The sequence below is a fragment of the Stegostoma tigrinum genome, chromosome X (genome assembly GCF_030684315.1).
Source record: "Stegostoma tigrinum isolate sSteTig4 chromosome X, sSteTig4.hap1, whole genome shotgun sequence".
NCBI lineage: Eukaryota > Metazoa > Chordata > Chondrichthyes > Orectolobiformes > Stegostomatidae > Stegostoma > Stegostoma tigrinum.
In genome coordinates, this window is record NC_081404.1 from 18,303,232 (window position 1) to 18,325,609 (window position 22,378).

Below are 22,378 nucleotides of genomic sequence, written 5' to 3' on the forward strand. Positions count from 1 at the left end.
CTTTCATAGAGCTTTCTAAGCTTGTTGGGTTTTTAATACTGAGCGCTTAATTTTGATGTAGACCTGCAAGGTGTTAACTTAATCATTATACACATAGCAGATCTGAAGAGTGATCCTGCATGTGATGAACAGACCTCTTTTTCCTTCACAGATGCTACCAGATCTGCTGAGCTTTTCCAGCAACTTTGTTTTTGTTTCCAATTTACCTGTAATTTTTAATCGTTAAATTGTGTTTCGGAAATAGAATTCTAATTTCTATTGCATCGTCATTAGTAAAACAAAACAGTGGTTTTTGATAAATAGTTGGTTTATGTTTGTTGCTGCTCTTGCTGTGCAATATTTTGAGAATATTCGAGCTTGCTTTGGAATGGTGTGATGCTTGGCTCCTTTGTCTTCAGAAGAGTGTTACTAAATTTGTCTTTGAAATTTTTCTGTCTAGGGACATGCAACCTCCTTTTTTGGTCCCACTATGGAACGCTACTCATCCTTTCAAGTTAACGTCACTGATGACATACGTCACATCCAAAGCATAGACAGTGGAGTGCTCTTTTTAAATAAGAATAACCTCAAGTGCTTTACTCGAGGAGGACTTATAATGTTTGATTATACGTAAGTTTTTAAGTTTAGACCCTGTAACTTAAAGGCAAGACATTCAAAGTAGATGAATAGCAGAGTTGAAGAGGTAAAGAGTTTTGGAGTTCTTTTTCCTTTTGCTGTTTGGAATGTGAGCATTGCTGCTAGTGCCAGCATTTAACACCCATCCCTAATTAAACGTGAGAAGATGGTGTTTTGCGTTATTTAATCACTGCAGCCCATATGACAGAGGTACTTTCAGACTAAGGGAATGCGTTCCCATTCATTTGCTGTTGTTCTTCTAGGTGGTAGAATTTGCAGGTTTGGAACGTGCTGTTGTAGGAACCTTGTTGAGTTGGTATGGTGCATCTTGTAGATAGTACATGCTATTGTCACTGTGCACAGGTGGGGGAAGAATTGAATGATTATGTTTAGTGAATGGGATAACCGAAGAAGTGGATTACTTTGTCTTGGATGATGTCGAGCATCATGGATGTGTTTGGAACTATGTTCATCCAGACAGGTGGGAAGTACTCCATCACTGTCCTGATTTGCGCATTGTAGACGGTGGACAGGTTTTACGCAGTCAGGAGTTGAGTTAGCCACTGCAGAATTCCAAAACTCTGACCTTGTGTTGTGGGCACAGTATTCATATAGTTAAGTTGTTATGTTGACACGCTTACAGTTTGATTATGCTCTTTCTCTCTTCCCCGGACCCCCAATTTTCACCCTTTTTGTGATGAAATTGATTGAGCTGTATGTTTCCACAACGCTGAGACACCATCTGTAACTCACTGGTTCGGTTATTCTTGTGTCACTTCAACTGTTGCTTCACCCAGTGTCACTATCTGGCTAGTTGTATATATAAATGTTTAGTGAGAATCTGGCTGGACTTGGCCATAAGATTTCTCTTTGCCACTAGTTGAAGTATGCGACTTTAGTCAGTGTTATAGGTTATGTGAGGGATAGCAACTTTGCAGGATCTCAAGAGTGCTGTTGCAACTTTTGGAATTGCACTTCGGAATGGGGCAGCACTTTCTGAAGAAAGAAAAATGGAAGAGAAAGATTGTGTTTTGGGAATTCTGGTCTGTCATGCTAATTCTTCTACGTGATGGTATTTGACTATGCTATGGAGGGACCCTCTCATTTTATAATATCCATGCAATTCAAATGCTTATAAGTTTGAATAATTATGACAAGTTACTTTTAGATAACCCTTTAGATAGCTGAGAGGTAAATGCTTTCTGGCTCCCTTTGTGGATTTGGTTTACATGATTTCCATTCAAATACATATAATATGAACATAGCAGTTAATCTACTTAAAAGTCAGAAATAGATTTATAATAGTTGCACTAGATTAATCACCTAAAGCACAAATGTTAGATCAAACATTTAATTCTATTGTCCTCTGGCTTTTTAAACTTATTTTAACTTTTATTTTGCATTTCCTTAATATGCTGTTGTTGATCTTAATCTTCATTTTCTGCTTGAGGTTTTTAAATAATGCATTTCAATCGTAAATTTTGGAAGTTTGTGCAACTTAAAAGAAAAATGTGTTATTTGAATGAGAAACTCCAAAGACTCAGAATTGATCATAAGCACAGAGTTAAGATCACTTTCCTGGACTGTCGTCTTTTCTCTTAAATATATACATAAGAATGATGACTTAAATGTCCTGGTGAAGGAGCAGGAGAGTTTTTAAACTGTTTTTCTTTCAAGTGGACATTGAACATGAGTTGAATCTGCAGACATGTGAGCTGTTGGATTCAAGATTGTTTGGTCTGCCAAGTAACAAAGCTCCCCATTCTGTCACAGATATTGGATGTCTCCTGTATATCTTCAGATCAAATAAACTTGTAATTTTGAGGTTTACACCATGGTATTGAATGATGTGGGAACAGTGACAATCTGACTTTATATGTGCTCACCTTCAGCCCTATCAAAGATTGGAGTCACTGTGCCATCATTTTAGTGGAAAAATTCAATTCAATTGAGATAGTAGTTAACTTAGTACGAAACATGATTAAATTAGACATTGTACCTAAATAGTAAGGGCGATATAGAGTTTTGAATTGTCTTATTTTATCGAAGCAGCAAATACTGTTTTATCCAATGTATGCTGGCACAGTGCTAAACATTAATGTGTGGTCTTTGACTATGTTCTTTATTATTGTCTATGCAATTACTCACACTGCATTTTTAAAATTTCTAGTATGGATGAAGTTGAGGACATGCACAGTCTTCTTCTCACTGACAACAACTCTGTTCTCTTGGGCGGCCTTCAGAATCATGTCATAGAAGTAGACTTAAATGCGGTACAAGAAAGTGAAAAGGTAAAGTCCTGAGTGAGGACATTATATTTTATTGGTTTTAAATAATTTGAGTCATGATTTTAAACCTGCTCTTTCCATAATTACTGTGGTGATGTCAGTCACTGATTCTTAGGCGAGGGTCCATGAAACATTGTGGAAAAAAAACCTGTTGCTGCATTGTTGTGGGATAGGTGTGTGCAGTTGGTTGCTCAATGATAGAAATACCGCACACCTTGCACACTTGTCAGCAATATTCAGCACAGACAGGCTGGTAAGTAGCAGAGATGGAAAAAGGAAAGAAAACCTGAAAGACTTCACAACTGTGCAGTAAATAGATAAGCAGTAGAGAGTTACACCTGAAGTGATACCAATGTTCCCAACAGAAACTGCAAAGCCTTTTGCCATTCCAGGAAGAGGAGGGGGCTGATATGATATGATGCAGGCACTTTGTTGAACCTTTCAACTGAGAGAAGTGCTCGAGAGGTTCCATTATGATCAGCTGTGAGTGGCTGTTTTAGTCCATGCTGATACATGATCTGTATTACGTGGCATTGATTCTATTTCTAACAACCTGAAAGGAGTTTTTAAATCTTAGTTTTTATTTTCTCTTGCATAGCATCTTTAGGTAATGCTGACTAATTTGTGATAAGAAAGTAGGATTTATGTGCAGGAGTCGGCCAGTCGCCCTTTGAGCCTGCTATGTCATTTGATAAGTCATTGCTGATTTTAATAAAAACCAAAAGAACTGCAGATACTGTGAATCAGGAATAAAAACAAAGTTATCAGAAAAGAACAGAACAGTCACCGGACCCGAAACATTAACTCTGTTTTTTCCTTCACAGACCTGTTGAGCTTTTCCAACAACTTTGTTTTTATTCACAGCAGATTCTAGTTGTGGTCTTGATTCACTTTTCCTGTCTGCTCCATGACATAACAGTCTCCATCCCTTGTCTGTCAAAAATCTAATTCAACTCTGAGTAAATTTAATGACGCAGTCTTCTGCTTTCTGGGAATGAGAATTCCAAAAATTAATGACCTGCCGAGGAAAGAAAAATCCTAATCTCCATTTTAAAAGGGAGACTTCTTATTTTTAACTTGTCTAGTCACCCCCATAAGAAGACATATCTCCCCCAAAATCCACCCTACCAAATTCCCTCTAGATCTTATTTGTTCTGATAAGATTGCCTATCACTTTCCAAAACTCCATTGGCTATTGGCCCAATCTGTTTAATTTATCTTTACAAGATCGGCACTTTATCCAAGAGTAAGTCACGTGAAATGCTTCTAAAACAATTGTATCCCTTTGCAAATAAGAAAATAAACCTGTGTGCAGTACTCAAGATGTGGTCTCTCAAAAGCCTGTATAGAGGCAGTAAAATGTCTCTTTATCTTCCATTCCCCTTGCAATAAATGCCAAAGCCAACATTTGCCAATGTCTTGCTGTTTCCTTTGAACTGCTGTTTCTCTGTTGCCTCTCCAAATCTTTGAGGGTCAATATGCTCTTTTTTTTGCCTCCAATGTTCTAAACCAGTCATGCTTTGTAGTGTTTGTGAAGTGCTGAAGGCCCACAACTAGTAAGACCTGGGTTGAGGCTGTCCAAGCGTTTATGGTTACTTGAAAAAGAGACCTTCACTGTAGTCTGGGCTGTCTTTCAAGGCAGACCTCAGAGATTAAGATTAGTGTGACTAACCACTACTGCGCCTCTTTCCATCTCTTATTTGCTTCATGCTAAAATTTCTTTTTGGCTCAAACACAGGTTGAGAGCCTTTGAAAGATTAATGGAAAATATTTCATCTTAATATACACAGTGCTTGATTTTTGTGTCTCTTTCCAGTACACAGTTGAAGTTCCAGGAGTTACAATCATGCGACAGTCTAACCGCTTCTTCTTTTGTGGCCATACATCAGGAAAGGTATTTATACTGAATGTATTGCACTTGACACAAGAATTTGCAGTAGTAGGGAAAGGACACTAGGTGGAACATATATTGTTCCCATCATCTCGGTATATCCCTCAATCCCTTTTCGCTCCATTAATAAATTCAACCTGTTGATGCTGTATCTTTCTGTGGCATTTGTTAATAATTAATTCTACTGGCCTATTAGCCTCATCCATGTGAAATTCTGTCCTCTATGAAACATTCAACATGACTTAATTTCTTACTGCTAACTCCCTTCCTACTAATTTCGAATTTACATAATGAGGATTTGATATCAAGGAATGACTTGAAGGCTATAATTGTATCCCAACAGCTTTTAACCATCATTTGAACCCTTACATCTTTGTCGTTTCTAGTTTTTGCAACATTTATTTTCTAAAATCCCATGATGTTGATTGTTGAGAGACAAATTATCAGGAAAGGCTTTCTAATGATTTCTAAAATTATTTTAATGAACATGTTCAGAAATATTATGACATGCCTCTGTGGGAGGTGGGACTTGAACCCAGACATCGGCATGGGGTAGGTACGCTCTACCAGAAGACCCTTTTCTCTGATCAATTCTATAGTAGTATTTTTGTCGTTCAGAATATTGATTGCTTTATTTATGAAATGTGGATTTCCCACAGATACCTTGCCTGAGTTCAGTTACTTTTTGAAGGAAGGATCAACATTTTCAAAATGTTTCTTCTTTGGAGACCTGAGAAAACCCTAAAAGGTTACTATTTTGCTCCCGGAAACTGTATTTTAGTTTGGATTTGGCAGTCAACAACGGGGGGATTACCTACGAATGTTGAGTTGTTTGGAAAGTTCTGCTGAACTAAATCAGGCATGAGCTCACTTCAGATAATTTCAATGTAAATTTTACTGGGAAGTCAAAAAGATTGCTGTGTGTGGGTATTATACAAATTTATGTTTTGTTTACATAGGGAAGCATTCAGCTACCTATCCATTGCTCTTATCATTTTCCCTGTGCTGTCCCAGCTAATTCAACACTCACCAGGAACTGAATTTGGAACATTGTTAAATCTCTTTGACAACATCATCCAGTCCTCAAACAATCAGTCACTTGTCTTTTACCTTTGGGTCCCGGTTTTAATACCAGCCCATTTAGGAATAGGGTAGTTTCTGCTGGCTTCATGTGTCCTGCATAACCAGTTTGGATAGTGTCCATCCAATTCCTAATGGCAATAAGACGATGGATGTTTCACAATATGTGGCATCTCAACCAGAGACCACAGGACTGCTTGTCTGGGATATGAAAAGCGTTACACTAGTTCAATCAAGAGCATGTCTTAGTTTGGGCCTGAATAGAGGAAGATTTACTCTGATCTGGCAGCATTGTCCCTGAACTGGTAGTGCTTGTTGCCTGAAATGGAAAGAATTCCCCAGCACTGACATATTCCTCTTTGAACATAAAAAAACAAAATCTCTGTCCATTAAAGCACCACTGGGGTATAGTATATGAGTCTCCATCTCTTGTGCTTGTTTGCTTTAAAATATATTAGACATTTTCTAATCTGCCTGCCACTATGCTACTTAATTGTAGTGAAGGGGGCTTCACAAGTGATCCTGTTCACACCTTGCATCAAAACAGATGCATTTTCAATAGGAGTCATTGCTTCATGATCAAGCACGTAAACCCTGCTGGATTCATCTCCACCCCATCCCCCTCCCTCAGTGCTTGTTTGAAACACTTGTAGGGAGCAAATTTAACTTTGGTATTTTCTTGAGTTGAGTCTCATTTAATTTAGTCGTTTTATAATTTGAAATAATTCAGTGAGGTAGCAGCTCCAAAATCACAAGTACATTCAGGGCAAGTGGTTACAGCTGACAATGGAGAAGTGAGGCTTTTTTAGAATTTTACAGCAGAAGCAGAACTGAAATAGCCATAAGAAAATAGGAAGAACAAATTAGTGTTGTCAACTGTTGGAATTGATAGCTTTCCTCCCACAAAGACCATAATGGTAGATCAAGTTGAACTTGTTTTCTTCCCAAATTTCCCCTCTTTTTCCCCTTCTCAGGGTGGTTTAAGGATGTGGGCACCCTACCTGAGACCATTCTTCTGTTTAAGTTGAAGTCCTGAGTGTTGGCAGATTGATGAGAAGGAAGCATTGCAGCTAAGTCTAATCCTGTGTTCCAGGGTCAACAAAATGTGCACACGTCCAGCAGAGATTATTGGATATCGATGTATCATTTCCCCACTCTCACCTCTCCTCTGGCAACCCACAAATAGTAAGATTAATCTCTAGTATCCCTCCTGCTCTTTGGCAAGATTGAACCTGGAATTTTCCTAGACTGTGACAGTACCAGAGTGACAGCATGTTCATTTGCTGAATCGTTGAAGTAAAGCGCGCAACTTGCTTGCATTATGTTGTAATTTTCTTCTGTTTTTAGGTATCCCTCCGAGATTTGAGAAGTTTTAAATTGGAGCATGAATTTGATGCTTACTCTGGAAGCCTCTCTGATTTTGATGTACATGGAAACCTGTTGGTGACATGCGGCTTTTCAAATCGAATGAATGGCTTGTCATGTGACAGATTCTTGATGGTGTATGATCTCCGAATGATGAGGGCAATCAGCCCATTGCAGGTTCATGTGGATCCTCTTTTCCTGAGATTTATTCCTACGTACACATCAAGACTGGCCATCATCTCTCAATCAGGTACCATTTAAAAGGCCAGAGTTATAACAGAACATTGAAACCCATAAACTCTATTACTTTATAATGTTGCTTGTAGTATGTTGGACGATATGTTTTCCAAAATGACAAGAGTATTCTCCCATGTAAGACACAGGTCACTAATCTACTGCTGCAGGGCCAGCTAGAGGTTAATTGTTGGGGAAAATTTGTTTTCATTTGCAAGCCTTGTACTTCCCCAGTTTCTCCCCAAAATGAAGAAATCAGCAGGAAAGAAATCCATTATTTGCTTGAAAGAAATACATAAATTTGCATGCGTGATGGATTTATGCCAAAGTTTTGACATGTGGTTTCTGTTATTTCAAACTATTACTTCAAGCACTGCAAAAAATTAAACATCATCCATAAATGACTGAAGCCTTGCTCCAAATGGTTTTTAATGTTTGCTACATGTTTTATTTCCATTTGGCCAGTGCTATATTTTTCTGTTGAATTCTATTTTTAGTATTTTTTTCTGCTCATGCAGTTCTGTATGGGATTAATTTAAAATAAAATTCAAACACTTGATGAAGTTCTGATCCATAATAGTGATAATGTGGCAACATTATAAGAAGGTTCAGGATGTGAATGTAGCAAGCATGATTAGGAAGTTTTCAAATGATACAAAACTCAGAGATATCGTTTTTAGCGAAGAAGGTTATCAGAAATTACAGAGGGATCTTGATCAGGTGGGAAGTGGGCTGAGGATTGGCAAATGCAATTCAATACAGATAAGTGTGAGGTGTTGCACTTTGGACAGTTAAACCAAGGTAGGACTCATACAGTAAACAGTAAGGCCCTGAGGATTGTTGTGGAACAGAGGGACCTCGGAGTACAAGTATATAGTTCATTGAAAACAGCGTCACAAATAGACATGGTGGTGCAGAAGGCATATACCATGCTGGCCTTCATCGGTCGAGGCATTGAGCATAGGAGTTGGGACATTATGTTACAGTTGTATAAGTTGTTGGTGGGGCTGCATTTAGACTATTATGTACAGTTTTGGTCACCTTGTTATAGGAAAGACAGGAGTTAAAGTGGAAGGTGTGCAAAGAAGATTTACAAGGATGTTGCCAGGACTGGTAGGCCTGAGTTATAGGGAGAGTTTGGCCAGTATAGGACTTTATTTTTTGGAATTTAAGAGAATGGGGGGTGACCTTATTGAGGTGTATAAAATCATGAGGGTCATAGACTGGATGAATGCATAGTCTTTTTCTCAGGGATGAGGAATTGAAAACTAAAGGACATAGGTTTAGGGTGAGAGGGGAAAGATTTAAAAAGGACTTGAGGGGCAACTTCTTTACACAAAGAGTGATGTGTTTCTGGAATGGGCTGCCAGAGAAAGTGGTTGAGGAAGGTACAATCAACGTTTAAAAAAACATTTGGATTGGTAGATGGATGGGAAGGGATTAGAAGGATATGGACCAAATGTGGGTAATTGGAACTTGGTGAGTGGGCACCACAGTCAGTGTGGACCAATTTGGGCTGAAGGACCTGTTTCCATGCTGTATTACTCTATGACTCTATTAAAAAAAAGCCAGCAGCAAAAATCAGAAAGGTCAAGGTGAAATGTTAATATTTGAAGCTGTCTGTGTGTAAACTAGAAAATCATTGGGAATATATTAAAGGTTTTAATACATTTGATATTTATGGTAGGATGGAGCACTGCTGTTTGGATTTGACATTGTGAATGCCTTGCAACGTGCTCTCGGCAATCTGACAAGCTCTCTGATTGCTTGTTAATCTTAAAGCTAACTGCATCCTAACACAAACCGCTTCTGGCAAATGCCACTGTTGTAGAAGCTATTAGTGAGATATCTAGTATCAAGAGTATGGACTTAAAACAGCCAGCATGCTAATATGTCTGGCAAAATATCTTGTTCAAGCCACAGTTTGTTGTAGTTATCTTTGTTCTTTTACAGGGCAATGCCAATTTTGTGAACCAACAGGCCTTGCAAGCCCAGCAGATATTTTCCACATTAACACTGTAGGACAGTTAGTCATGACATTTGATGTGTCTTCTAGCAAGCAAGCTTTGGTGTTTGGAGACTCTGGAGGATGTGTACATCTATGGGCAGACTCACCAGATGCCACGTTTAATGCCTACTCTCGTGAGACAGAGTTTCCACTGCCATGCATGGTTGATACTCTACCACACCTAGATTGGAACGATGATCTTTTGCCTTTATCGCTCATTCCCGTGCCTCTTATCACTGAATCTCTATTGTCTGACTGGCCAACAGCAAACTGTAGTGTTACACCCAGGTAATTGAAAGTTTATTTTTGGAGACTTACGAATGCACACTGAAGTACCCAAATGCAAGTTTTCTTAAACTGCTTGAATGTGTTTTTGTTGTCCAAAAGCATCTAATGTGTTGCTACTTTTCCACCACATTTAATTTTGGATGCTCATTTCCCCACCCCCCTTTCTCAGCAATCCCTCATGTTAATAACTTCCAACTAAAGTCTCCTTCCTTTCATTGGTAATATTCTTCATTTCTCCAAGTGGATGCCATTTGGCAGTGAGAAATGCAATTTGATGCTAACAATTTGACTCCTGTCTGACCTGTACAATGTTTCTCATGTTTCTCTGTTTACAGGTGATACCAGTCTCCTGTGTTTAGATAGTAACATCAGAAACTGTCACATGTAATGAGTAATTCTCAAATTGACCTACTTGCGTGACTTTCTTAACCAACAACATGCACTAAATTCTGTGCTCTCCCTTTAAGTGTTGGTAGTATTACCTGATAAGTCACAAATTGAGGTAATGTCAAACAGCATACATTGATTTCTTATTTTGAGTGTTTTTACCATTCCTTTTTGGGTATTTTACAACCATATGCCTTATCCTTCAAGAAGAGCCTGACACTCATTTACTCCTTGTCCCTGTTATTGTGTAACCCGTAATTAGAAAGTATATGAGAGGACATTTCTGTGAATTCCCTGCTTATGATCAAGAAAAAAAATGTTGATAACATTACCCTTCCCACTCCTTGACTTGCTAGATTAGAAACGCAGTTGCGGAATTGTGGATGAAGCTACAGCCTGTCACAGTGAAAAACTTGTACCAGATGTGCAGGGCCACTAGATGAAATGTTCAATCTCTTCTTAAATTTGACAACAAATGTTGGCATTATATGAGGAGATGATTAGAATTGATTTGGTTCTGATAATGCAGTCTTAGTGTGGTTTATGCTAATACTATAATAAAGATACACAAAAGACCCAGATTTCCCATTTGCAACACTCAAATCTTACCAAGTGGCCAGTGCTGTATCAAATCATATTACTTGTTTCCTTTTATTTCCTGACTACTTGTTCATGTTTTACATTTGGATGACCATTATGATAGGGGAAACCTTTGTGGCATGATATTGCTGCGGTACATTAGATATACAATTTATGATTACTATAATTTCCGGAAAGAAGAGTAAAGCAAGCAGAAATATATTATAGTCTGGTATTTTAGAATGTCCCAATGTACACAATCTTCTTTGAGAAATATAGGTCACTTTGAAGGTCTGGCAATTCTCCAGTAATTAAAAGTGGCCATTTAGTCTGCTTTGGATTAATTACCCTTGTGATTATTTTGTTTCAGACGGGCTCCTCCTGTCGATCTTGAGATACTGCGTACTATGAAGAAAGTTGGGTTTATTGGATATGCACCAAATCCCAAAACAAAGCTGAGAAATCAGGTAAAAAAACCTTTTATTCTGTATCTGTAATTTAATAGTGTGCTTACTTGTGACCTTAAAAAAATAAATGTTTTGGTACAGGATGGAACACAGATCATGCAAAGCATTATTATTGTTAAGCACCTTGTTTGGAAAAGTATTGGCTAGATGAACTTCTTTTATTTAAAAACAAGTCTCATTTTTGGCAAGAATATTAATGAGCTTCCCTGATGATTCACTCAGTAAAGGCGACATTAGTGAGCTATTTATAAGAAGTAGGAGCAGGAGTAGGCCTTTTTGGTCCCTCAAGCCTGCCCTGCGATTCTATAAACTCATGGCTGATCTGCCCCAGATCTCGAGTCGTCATAGCCTTCACCTCCTCTGTATTACCAAAATACATCTATTTCCTCTTTAAATAATTCATTGATCTTGCCTCCATAACTCTTTGGGGGAGGCAAGTCTGCATTCTCACTACCCTCTAGGAGAAGAAATTACTTTGCATCTCAGCTTTTAATGAGCACCCTGTTATTCTGTAACTATGTCATCTTCTTTGAGATTCTGCCACTAGTGGAAACGTAGAACAGTACAGTACAGGAACAGGCCCTTTGTCTCACCATGAATGTGCTGATCATAATGCCTTTCTAACTAATCCCGTGCACCTAGCACATGTCTCTCTGTTCCTTGTCTATTCATGTGTCTGTCTAAATGCCTCTTAAACGTTGCTGTTGCATCTGCTTCAACCACCTTCACAGGCAGCATGTTCCAGGCACCTGCCATCCTCTGTTAAAAAAACACTTAGCTTGCAAATCTCCTTCAAGCCTTTCCCCTCCCACCTTAAACCTATGCCCTCTCCTATTTGACATTTCTGCCCTGAGGAAAAAGACCCCAACTATCCACCCTATCCATGCCTCTCATAATTTTATATATTTCTATCATGTTGCCCCCCCAACCTCCTACACTGTAATGGAAATAATTCAAGTTTGTCCAACCTGCCCTCATAGCTAATAGACTCCAATCCAGGCAATATCCTGGTAAACCACGTTTGCACCCTCACCAAAGCCTCCACATCATGGGTGGGATGCTCTTTGAGCAGTGGTGCCGACTGATGGGCTGAATGACCTCTAGCTGTACTGTAGGGATTCTATCATCAGCAAATGTGGATACATTACATACTGTCATTAATATAGATCGCAAATAATTGAGGCCCAAGGACTGATCCTGATGGCACTTCACTAGTTACAAATTTCCAACTCGAAAAAGACCCAGTAACCCCATCTACTGGTCTCCCTTTTCCAACTCTGCTTGTTATATCCTCAAAGAACTCTTAGCAAGTTTGTCAAACACAGTTTTGCTTTAACAAGACCATGTTGACTTTGATAGATTCCATTGAGCTTTTCTATATGTCCTGGTATTTCTTAATGAATTCTAGCATTTTCCCAACACAGAAGTTAGCCTATAATTTCCTCCTTTCTACTTCCCTTCCCTTTTGAACAGGGGCATCATTTTGCCAGTTTTCCAATCTGCTGGAACACTTCCATACTCCAGTGATTTCTGGAAGATTTCAACAAATGCCTCCAGTATCTCTGCAGCCATTTAATTTCAAACCCTTGAATGCAGGCAATCAAGTCCTGGCAGCCTGCCTGTCTTTAATCCCTTTAGTTGGTCAAATATGTTGTCCCTCATGATAGAAACTGTTACAAGATCTTTTAGCATTTTACTTATCTGTTAAGTTCATAGTGTCTTTCACCATGAAGATCAATGCAAATTATTGGTTTGAATTATCTGCCATTTTCCAGTGTTATTAATTCTCCAGTTGCATTCTCCAAGGGTGCCATTTTTACTTTAGCTACTTCCCTTGTATATGCATGTAGAAGCTATTGTTGTTTGTTTTTATATTTCTTGCCAATTTTCTAGCATTATCTTTTCTCCCCCATTAGCATTTTTAGTCATCAGCCGGTAGTTTCCGAGGCATTCCAGATCCTCTGGTCTACTGCTAATTTTTGCTGCTTTACATGCCTTAATTTTGATTGGATGTTCTCTTTGATCACCTTTGCTAATCACAAGTTGCTCATTCTTCTCATCAAATCCTTCTTTTTGACTGGAATAAATTTTTAGATTAGATTCCCTACGGTGTGGAAACAGGCCCTTTGGCCCAACAAGTCCACACCGCCCCTTGCAGCATCCCACCCAGACCCATCCCCCTATAACCCACAATTTTTGCTGAGTATTATGAAATATCTACATAAATGTCTGCTGTTGCTCATCCACTAATTTCCTGTTAGTCCATTTTCCTGACTTGCTTTAGACAACACTTTCTTCATACCTCTCTAGTGGCCCTCATTTAAGTTGAGGACGTTGGTTTGAGACCTGAATTGCTCTCCCTCAAACTGAATATAAAATTCTACCAAGTGTGATTGCTCTCAAATAGACCATTCTTAACTATGAGATCCCTTAGTAATCCTATCTCATTTCACATTACTAGATCCAACATAGCGTGTTCCTGGGTAGGTTGTGCTGTGCAATGCACTGCCTTAGGAAAGAAGCCCTGATGCACTTTGGAAATTCCTCTTTCATGTTACTCTTGCCCACCTGATTTGTCCAGTCAACATGGAGATTAACATTTCCCATGATAATTGTAGTGCTCATGTTCATCTCCACCATTTCCCAATTTATACCTTGTCCTAGAGTGATGCAGTTGTTCCGGGGCCTGTAGATGACTGCCACCTGTGACTTCTTTCCTTTGCTATTCCTTATTTCTTTCCAAACTGATTCCACATCATGATCTATTGCATCTATATCACTACTTGTCACCATTCTTTATTATCAGCCTTCTCCTACCTCCTTTTCGTTTTTCCCTATTCTCCTGGAACATCAAATACCCTCGAATATTGAGTTCCCAGTTTTAGTCAGCCTACAATCATATCTCTAAAGCTATCAAGTCATATTCATTTATTTCTGTTTGTGCTGAATGCTGCGTGCATTCAGATAAAGAGCCTTAAGCTTTCTCATTTTATCTTTATTACTTATTCTCGTACTAATTTCTGCATCCTTCTGCCTGTATTTTCTACCCCTTCCTGTGACACGTTGATTTATTATTCACCTCTTCGCTACACTGCACCTCTTTGATTTTTTAAACTCCATTTCAATTGAACGTTCCCCATCCACCCTCTCCCAATTAGCCCTATTCATACTAAAAGTACTTGATTCATTTCCTGAGGCAACACAGTATGGAGTGGAGGAGCACAGCAGGCCAGGCAGCATCAGAGGAGTTAGAAAATTGACTCTTCAGGTCAGCCAGAAGTGTCCCGACCCGAAACATCAACTTTGCTGCTCCTCTGATGCTGCCTGGCCTGCTGCGTTCGTTCCTCCAGCTCCCCACTGTGTTTTCTGTGACTCCAGCATCTGCAGTTCTCATCATGTCTGAGTGATTCATTTCCTGGTCTTTTCTGAGGTAGTTGGAATGGCAATGAAGAATTTGCAGTTGGCCTCACTAGAGACGGTAAGACCAAGCAAGGTTTCCCTTCCGATTTGCTGTCCAGCAGTTGCCACTCCAAAGTTTGTGGAGCTCAGCAAACAATATTGGGCTCAGTTATGATGCCCTTTGTGATGAAAACAAAACTGTTGTTATTCACTGTTTAGGTAAACACCTGAAGAATGGTTACTGAAGCGGAGTACCATGTGTAGCATTGATTTTTTTTCCTGCTGTGGAGCACACTGTTAATATACAGGAATGTAGTGAAATGTGATGTTGAGTTCTTCACCGTTTAACATGTTTTTCTTTAACAATTGAAATACCTTCGTAATTTGTCTTTTTTTTAAATTTTCATTTTCATGGAGGAAACAGCTTCAAAAAAAATGAAACAATTCCCTTATACAGTGGTTTCTAAATGGTGGGTCATGACCCCCAATGAGGTCACAGAAAGAGTGTTTGAACATGCATGCTTCCCCTCCTGTGAGGTAGCATCAGTGAAGGTAGACAGCTCCGTGAGCTAGCTCAGCCTTGGAATCACTGGCAGCTTGTGAACAAGCAAAACGGCTTATATTTATTCTAAGGTTAGTAGATAGTTTTCAGAGAAACAGAATGGCAAGTCTACAGGGACAAGCGGAGTGCACATCCTGCAGTATGTGTGAAATCATGGAGAGATCATGTGACTCAGACAAACACATCTGCAGAAAATGTTACCAGCTACATAAGCTTGAGTTCTGGGTTTTGGAACTTGAGCGGCAGCTGAAGTCACTGAAAGGACCATGTGGGTTGCACATAGAGCAAGGTGTTAACACTGTAGATTAGAAGTGTACAGGCAGAAAAGGAATGGGTGATTAACAGTCTAAGAAAACCAGGCAGGTAGTGCAGGTGCCCCCAAGAATATTGTGCTTGCCAATCAGTATCCCATTTCGGAAACAAGTGATGGCGACACTTCCTTGGGAGTGCACCCAGCATCAAGTGGGAGAATGAGGAACTTAGAACATAGAACATTACAGCACAGTACAGGCCCTTCGGCCCTCGATGTTGTGCCGACCTGTCATACTGATCTCAAGCCCATCTAACCTACACTATTCCATGTACGTCCATATGCTTGTCCAATGATGACTTAAATGTACCTAAAGTTGGCGAATCTACTACCGTTGGCAGGCAAAGCGTTCCATTCCCTTACTACTCTCTGAGTAAAGAAACTAACTCTGACATCTGTCCTATATCTTTCACCCCTCAATTTAAACCTATGCCCTCTCTGGCTTGCTGTCACCATCCTAGGAAAAAGGCTCTCCCTATCCACCCTATCTAACCCTCTGATTATTTTATATGTCTCAATTAAGTCACCTCTCAACCACCTTCTCTCTAATGAAAACAGCTTCAAGTCCCTCAGCCTTTCCTCGTAAGACCTTCCTTCCATACCAGGCAACATCGTGGAACAGTCCCTCTTCCGCACCTACACAGGCCCCAAACCCCACCTATTCCTCTGTTACATTGATGACTGTATTGGCGCCGCCTCTTGCTCCCCAGAGGAGCTCGAACAGTTCATCCACTTCACCAACACCTTCCACCCCAACCTTCAGTTCACCTGGGCCATCTCCAGACCTCTCAGTCTCCATCTCAGGCTACTAGCTTGTAATTGATGTCCATTTCAAGCCCACCGACTCCCACAGCTACCTAGAATACACCTCCTCCCACCCACCCTCCTGCAAAAATTCCATCCCCTATTCCCAATTCCTCCGCCTCCGCCGCATCTGCTCCCATGATGAGGCATTCCACTCCCGCACATCCCAGATGTCCAAGTTCTTCAAGGACCGCAACTTTCCCCCCACAGTGGTTGAGAATGCCCTTGACCGCGTCTCCCGCATTTCCCACAACACATCCCTCACACCCCGCCCCCGCCACAACCGCCCCAAAGAGGATCCCCCTCGTTCTCACATACCACCCCACCAACCTCCGGATACAACGCATCATCCTCCGACATTTCCGCCATCTACAATCCGACCCCACCACCCAAGACATTTTTCCATCCCCACCCTTGTCTGCTTTCTGGAGAGACCACTCTCTCCGTGACTCCCTTGTTCGGTCCACTCTGCCCTCCAACCCCACCACACCCGGCACCTTCGCCTGCAACCGCAGGAAATGCTACACTTGCCCCCACACTTCCTCCCTCACCCCTATCCCAGGCCCTGAGATGACTTTCCATATTAAGCAGAGGTTCACCTGCACATCTGCCAATGTGGTATACTGTATGCATTGCACCCGGTGTGGCTTCCCCTACATTGGGGAAACCAAGCGGAGGCTTGGGGACCGCTTTGCAGAACACCTCCGCTTGGTTCGCAATAAACGACTGCACCTCCCAGTCGCGAACCATTTCCACTCCCCCTCCCATTCTTCAGATGACATGTCCATCATGGGCCTCCTGCAGTGCCACAATGATGACACCTGAAGGTTGCAGGAACAGCAACTCATATTCCGCTTGGGAACCCTGCAGCCCAATGGTATCAATGTGGACTTCACCAGCTTCAAAATCTCCCCTTCCCCCACCGCATCCCAAAACCAGCCCAGCTCTTCCCCTCCACCCACTGCATCCCAAAACCAGTCCAGCCTGTCTCTGCCTCCCAATCTTGTTCTTCCTCTCACCCATCCCTTCCTCCCACCCCAAGCGGCACCTCCATCTCCTACCTACTAACCTCATCCCACCTCCTTGACCTGTCCGTCTTCCCTGGACTGACCTATCCCCTCCCTACCTCCCCACCTATATTCTCTCTCCACCGATCTTCTTTTCTCTCCATCTTCGGTCTGCCTCCCCCTCTCTCCCTATTTATTCCAGAACCCTCACCCCATCCCCCTCTCTGATGAAGGGTCTAGACCCGAAACGTCAGCTTTTGTGCTCCTGAGATGCTGCTTGGCCTGCTGCGTTCATCCAGCCTCACATTTTATTATCCTAGTAAATCTCCTCTGCATCCTTTCCAAAGCTTCCACATTCTTCTTATAATGCGGTGACCAGAACTGTATGCAATACTCCAAGTGTGGCCGCACCAGAGTTTTGTACAGCTGCAGCATAACCTCTTGGCTCCGGAACTCGATCACTCTATTAATAAAAGCTAAAACACTGTATGCCTTCTTAACAGCCCTGTCAACCTCGGTGGCAACTTTCAAGGATCTGTGTACAGGGACACTGAGATCTCTCTGCTCATCTACGCTACGAAGAATCTTACCATTAGCCCAGTACTTTGCCTTCCGGTTACTCCCTCATCCAGGTCATTGATAAAAATGACAAACAGCAGTGGACCCAACACCGACCCTTGCGGTACACCACTAGTAACTGGTCTCCAGGATGAACATTTCCCATCAACTACCACCCTCTGTCTTCTTTCAGCAAGCCAATTTCCGATCCAAACTGCTATATCTCCTACAATCCCATTCCTCCGCGTTTTGTACAATAGTCTACTGTGGGGAACGTTATCAAACGCCTTGCTGAAATCCATATACATCACATCAACCGGTTTACTCTCATCTTCCTGTTTGGTCACCTTCTGAAAGAACTCAATAAGGTTTGTGAGGCACGACCTTGCCTTCACAAAACCGTGCTGACTATCCCTAATCAATTTATTCTTTTCTAGATGATTATAAATCCTATCTCTTATCACCTTTTCCAACACTTTAGCAACAACTGAGGTAAGGCTCACTGGTCTATAATTACCAGGGTTGTCTCTACTCCCCTTCTTGAATAGGGGAACCACATTTGCTATCCTCCAGTCATTTGGCACTATTCCTGTAGACAATGATGAGTTAAAGATCAATGCCAAAGGCTCAGCAATCTCCTCCCTGGCCTCCCAGAGGATCCTAGGATAAATCCCATCCGGCCCAGGGGACTTACCTATCTTCACCCTCTGTAGGATTTCTAATGCCTCTTCCTTGTGAACCTCAACCCCACCTAGTCTAGTAGCCTGTATCTCAGTATTCTCCTCGACAACATTGTCGTTTTCTAGAGTGAATACTGTTGAAAAATATTCATTTTGTGCTTCCCCTATCTGCTCTGACTCCACACACAATTTCCCACTACTATCCTTGATTGGCCCTGATCTTTCTTTCTTCATTCTTTTATTCCTTAAATAACTATCGAAAGCCTTAGGGCTAATGGGATAATGCAAGGGTCAGTACTTGGGCCCCAGCTATTCACAATTCTTATTAATGATTTTGATGTGGAAACCAAATATAATATTTCCAAATTTGCAGACTATGCAAAGCTATGCAGGGATTTCAGCTGTGAGAAAGATATTTTGGAGGAGCTGGACAGCTTACTGATTTGACAGGAACATAGCAGATGGGATGTAATGTGGAAAAATGACAGGTTATCCACTTTGGTATAAAGAAGTGGTGAAATATTTCTTGAGTGGTGAGAGGTGAGAAAGCATAGCTATGCAGAGGGATTTGGGGTCCTTGTTCATAAGCCACTGAAGGCTATCATGCGGTGAGGAATTAGGAAAGCGAGGGTAATATCTGCCTTTGTTGCAAGAGAATTTGAGCACTGAGCAATGAGGTCTCGCTTCAGTTCTGTAGGAGCTTGGTTGGACCACACCTGGAGTAGTATGCGGTTTTGATCTTATCTTGGGAAAGGTAACATGCCATAGAGATACTGCCACAAAGATTCAACAGATTCATTTCTAGGATGATGGGACTGTCTGTAAAGAGAAATCGGGCAAACTTGGCTTGTGATCTCTAGAGTTTCAAAGGATGAGAGGTGATCTCATTGAAACTTATAAAATACCTAAAGGAATAAACAGAGTAGATGCAGGTAAGATGTTTCCCCGGTCGGAGAGTCTGGATCCATAGATGCAATTTAAAAATAGGGGTACGTCACTTCAGATAAGCTTTTTTTTTACTCAGAGGAATTCTCTACCCAGAGGGCTGTGGGAGGTCAGTTTTTGAGTATATTTAATGTAGGGTTGGTAAGTTTTTGATTATCAATGACATAAAAAGTTACGGCAATGGACTGGGTATAAACATTGAAGTGTTTGGATCTGCCATGCTTGTATAAAATAGTGGAGCAAGTTCCGTGAGCTTAATGGCGAACTCCTGTTCCTATGTTCCTCTTTAGAGAATATTTTGCTTGGCAAATACTTAGTGAACCTGGGATGTTTGTGCACGTGGAGGCCAAAGTGTAACTCCTTGACTGATTAAGTGTGGCAAAACTGGTGGGTTACAAGGCTGACCTGTGAATGTGAGTGGCAACTTCAAACTTTACTGCATTTCTGCTTCTGTCTGCCTGTTATGCAGCAAAGATTGATTAGAAGACGAAATGTAATCGTAAGAAATATTGATAGTCACATGAAGACCTCATAAGTATTGAAGTGAACAAGGAAAAGTGCTTAGATGGTGCAGGTTGCTGAAGGAATTGGATTTACAGCAATTAGATCCAGTGTACTGTCAACACAGGCAGGATATGCTGAAAAGTCTTAGTTGCTGTAATCATGATATTTGTTATGCTGCTATAACTCAAGCAGTATCAATGACCAATTAGTTTCAAAGTAGCAATGAAGAGAATGGAATCTATATTAGGGAATCAAGTAAAAGAAATACTGCATGTGTACATACATGCAGTGGTGAATATTGTGTAAGATTTTCGAGGTTGCTGCCTGGGCTGGCGACCGTGCGGACAGTGGTGAATGATTTACGAGGGACTAATTACAGCTTGTATGTGTGTGTGCAGTGGGGAAATGGCTTGTTCCTATGAGTGGGAGAAAAGAGACTAATTACTCTGTGTGTATGGTGTGTAGTCATTGGGCTTGAGAAGATAAAATATTTATAACGTGCTTTAAAAACACAGATTACATCTTATATGTTGATTTATAATATATAAGCATTAATTATGTTCTGAATGTTATTGTGCTGCTTTATTACTGGTTTGGTTTTTGCTGACATCTGGGGTCATGGTAATTTTCAAGTTTTAAAATGGGGTCATGTTGGAAAATAGTGTGAGAAATACTGCCCTAACAAATTATACTTTTTCTCCTTTTCTGGGTCTTTCCCATTTTGTTCAGAAGCTGCATTGATGGGCAGACCACCTGATCACAGACTTCTAGTCAAAGATATTATGGAGTTACAAGTTGTGACAGAACAAAGGCAGCAATCTATGAATTTCCCTGCAAAGAAGCCCCAAACCTGTGGTCAGGCTGAGATGGGAACTCTCTGTGCAATTGTGGGCATGAGCTTGAGTGCACAATACATCTCATAACATACCATTCTATAAACTCTTGTAACCTTCTAGCAGAAACTGCATGTGGGGAAAGTCCAATTTGACTTGTTTTGAATTCCTAAACATTTGCTGGTGCATTTGAATGAAAGCTCTAGTTATGGTACATCCTAATTGGTGCAAATTAAGCCAATATTTGCTGTTTAAAAAGTGCAGCTTTTAAATTTGCATGCAAAATCCAGTACTCTGCTTGTGTCGAAAGTTAGAGGTAGCACTTCAAGATGTTATCCTTTTTTGTCAATTTTCTATCCTCCTTTTTCAAAAGCACTAAATTTGTGTTTCTGTGGAATCCAGCAACACTCTAATACTGCTCCAAAATGGCCACTGTTCATATATGCAGCTAGACAGTGAAGGTTGGTAAGCTATTTGACCACAGAAGCATATTTGCTCTGCCTGGTTCTGGATAGGTATGCCTTCTGACAGAGGTCACGGCATTCTGAATCCTGGAATTGATCAATGCTGTTCTGCCTAGTCCATGATGTGGAGGTGCTGATGTTGGACTGGGGTGGACAAGTTTGGCAATCACACAACACTAGGTTACAGACAACAGGTTTATTTGAAAACACAAGCTTTTGGAGCCTCAGTTCTCCTCCAGGTGTCAGTGAGACAGGTAGTATCAGACACAGAATTTCTTAGTAAAACGTTCACACCATTGATGAGGATGTAATCAACAAACCTAAGATGCTGTTAAATCATTAATCAGTTAGAGGGTTTTAATTGATTAATATGTATGTGTAAACCCCTGAATTCCTTTCAAGTCACGGTCCTGAGAGAACTAAAGGTTTCATTGGTGCAAAGAGGAGGTGACATTTTAGGTCAGACAGTGCATGTTAGGTGTGAGACCTTGTTTAGAATCTAAAGAACTGTGGATGCTGTAAATCAGGAACAAGAGCCAAGTTGCTGGAAAAGCTCAATAGGTCTGGCAGCATCTGTGGAGGAGAAAACAGAGTGAACGTTTTGGGTCTGGTTCTGAGGAAGGGTCACCGGACCCGAAACATTAGCTCTGTTTTCTCCTCCACAGATGCTGCCAGACCTGTTGAGCTTTTGCAGCAACTTTCTTTTTGTTCCTTGTTTAGAATTTGTTTGTGTTTTAGTTTGGAGTCAGGCAGGTTTTATTTCTAAAGTAGGAATTTATAAAGCCTGATATTGACTGTCTATAAATTGTGTGCATTTTGAACAAAATAAAATGTATCTGCAAATACAAATTCACCCCATAGATTCGTGTGTGTGTGTGTGTGTGTGTGTGTGTGTGTGTGTGTGTGTGTGTGTGTGTGTGTGAGACAGAGAGAGGGAGCGAAGGGGGGAGAGTGCGCGAGCGTGTGCGAGTTACAGCAGCATAACAAATATCATGATTACAGCAACTAAGACTTTTCAGCATATCCTGCCTGTGTTGACCGTACACTGGATCTAACTGCTGTAATCCAATTCCTCCAGGGGGCAAAGGGTGTGCGAGAGGGGGAGAGCAT

At 40.8% G+C, this 22,378-nt stretch overlaps 1 protein-coding gene across 4 annotated transcripts in view; it reads left to right on the forward strand.

The window, feature by feature from the left end:
- The window catches only part of pan2 (poly(A) specific ribonuclease subunit PAN2), a 242,358-nt gene that overhangs the window by 3,644 nt on the left and 216,336 nt on the right, over window positions 1-22,378 (forward strand). For all 4 annotated transcript variants that reach the window (XM_048523641.2, XM_048523639.2, XM_048523642.2 and 1 more), the window contains exons 4-9: window positions 440-609; window positions 2,786-2,906; window positions 4,720-4,797; window positions 7,222-7,489; window positions 9,427-9,769; window positions 11,106-11,202. In XM_048523641.2, coding sequence (XP_048379598.1) covers window positions 440-609; window positions 2,786-2,906; window positions 4,720-4,797; window positions 7,222-7,489; window positions 9,427-9,769; window positions 11,106-11,202 — 1,077 coding nt within the window. The remainder of the gene's footprint in view (window positions 1-439; window positions 610-2,785; window positions 2,907-4,719; window positions 4,798-7,221; window positions 7,490-9,426; window positions 9,770-11,105; window positions 11,203-22,378) is intronic.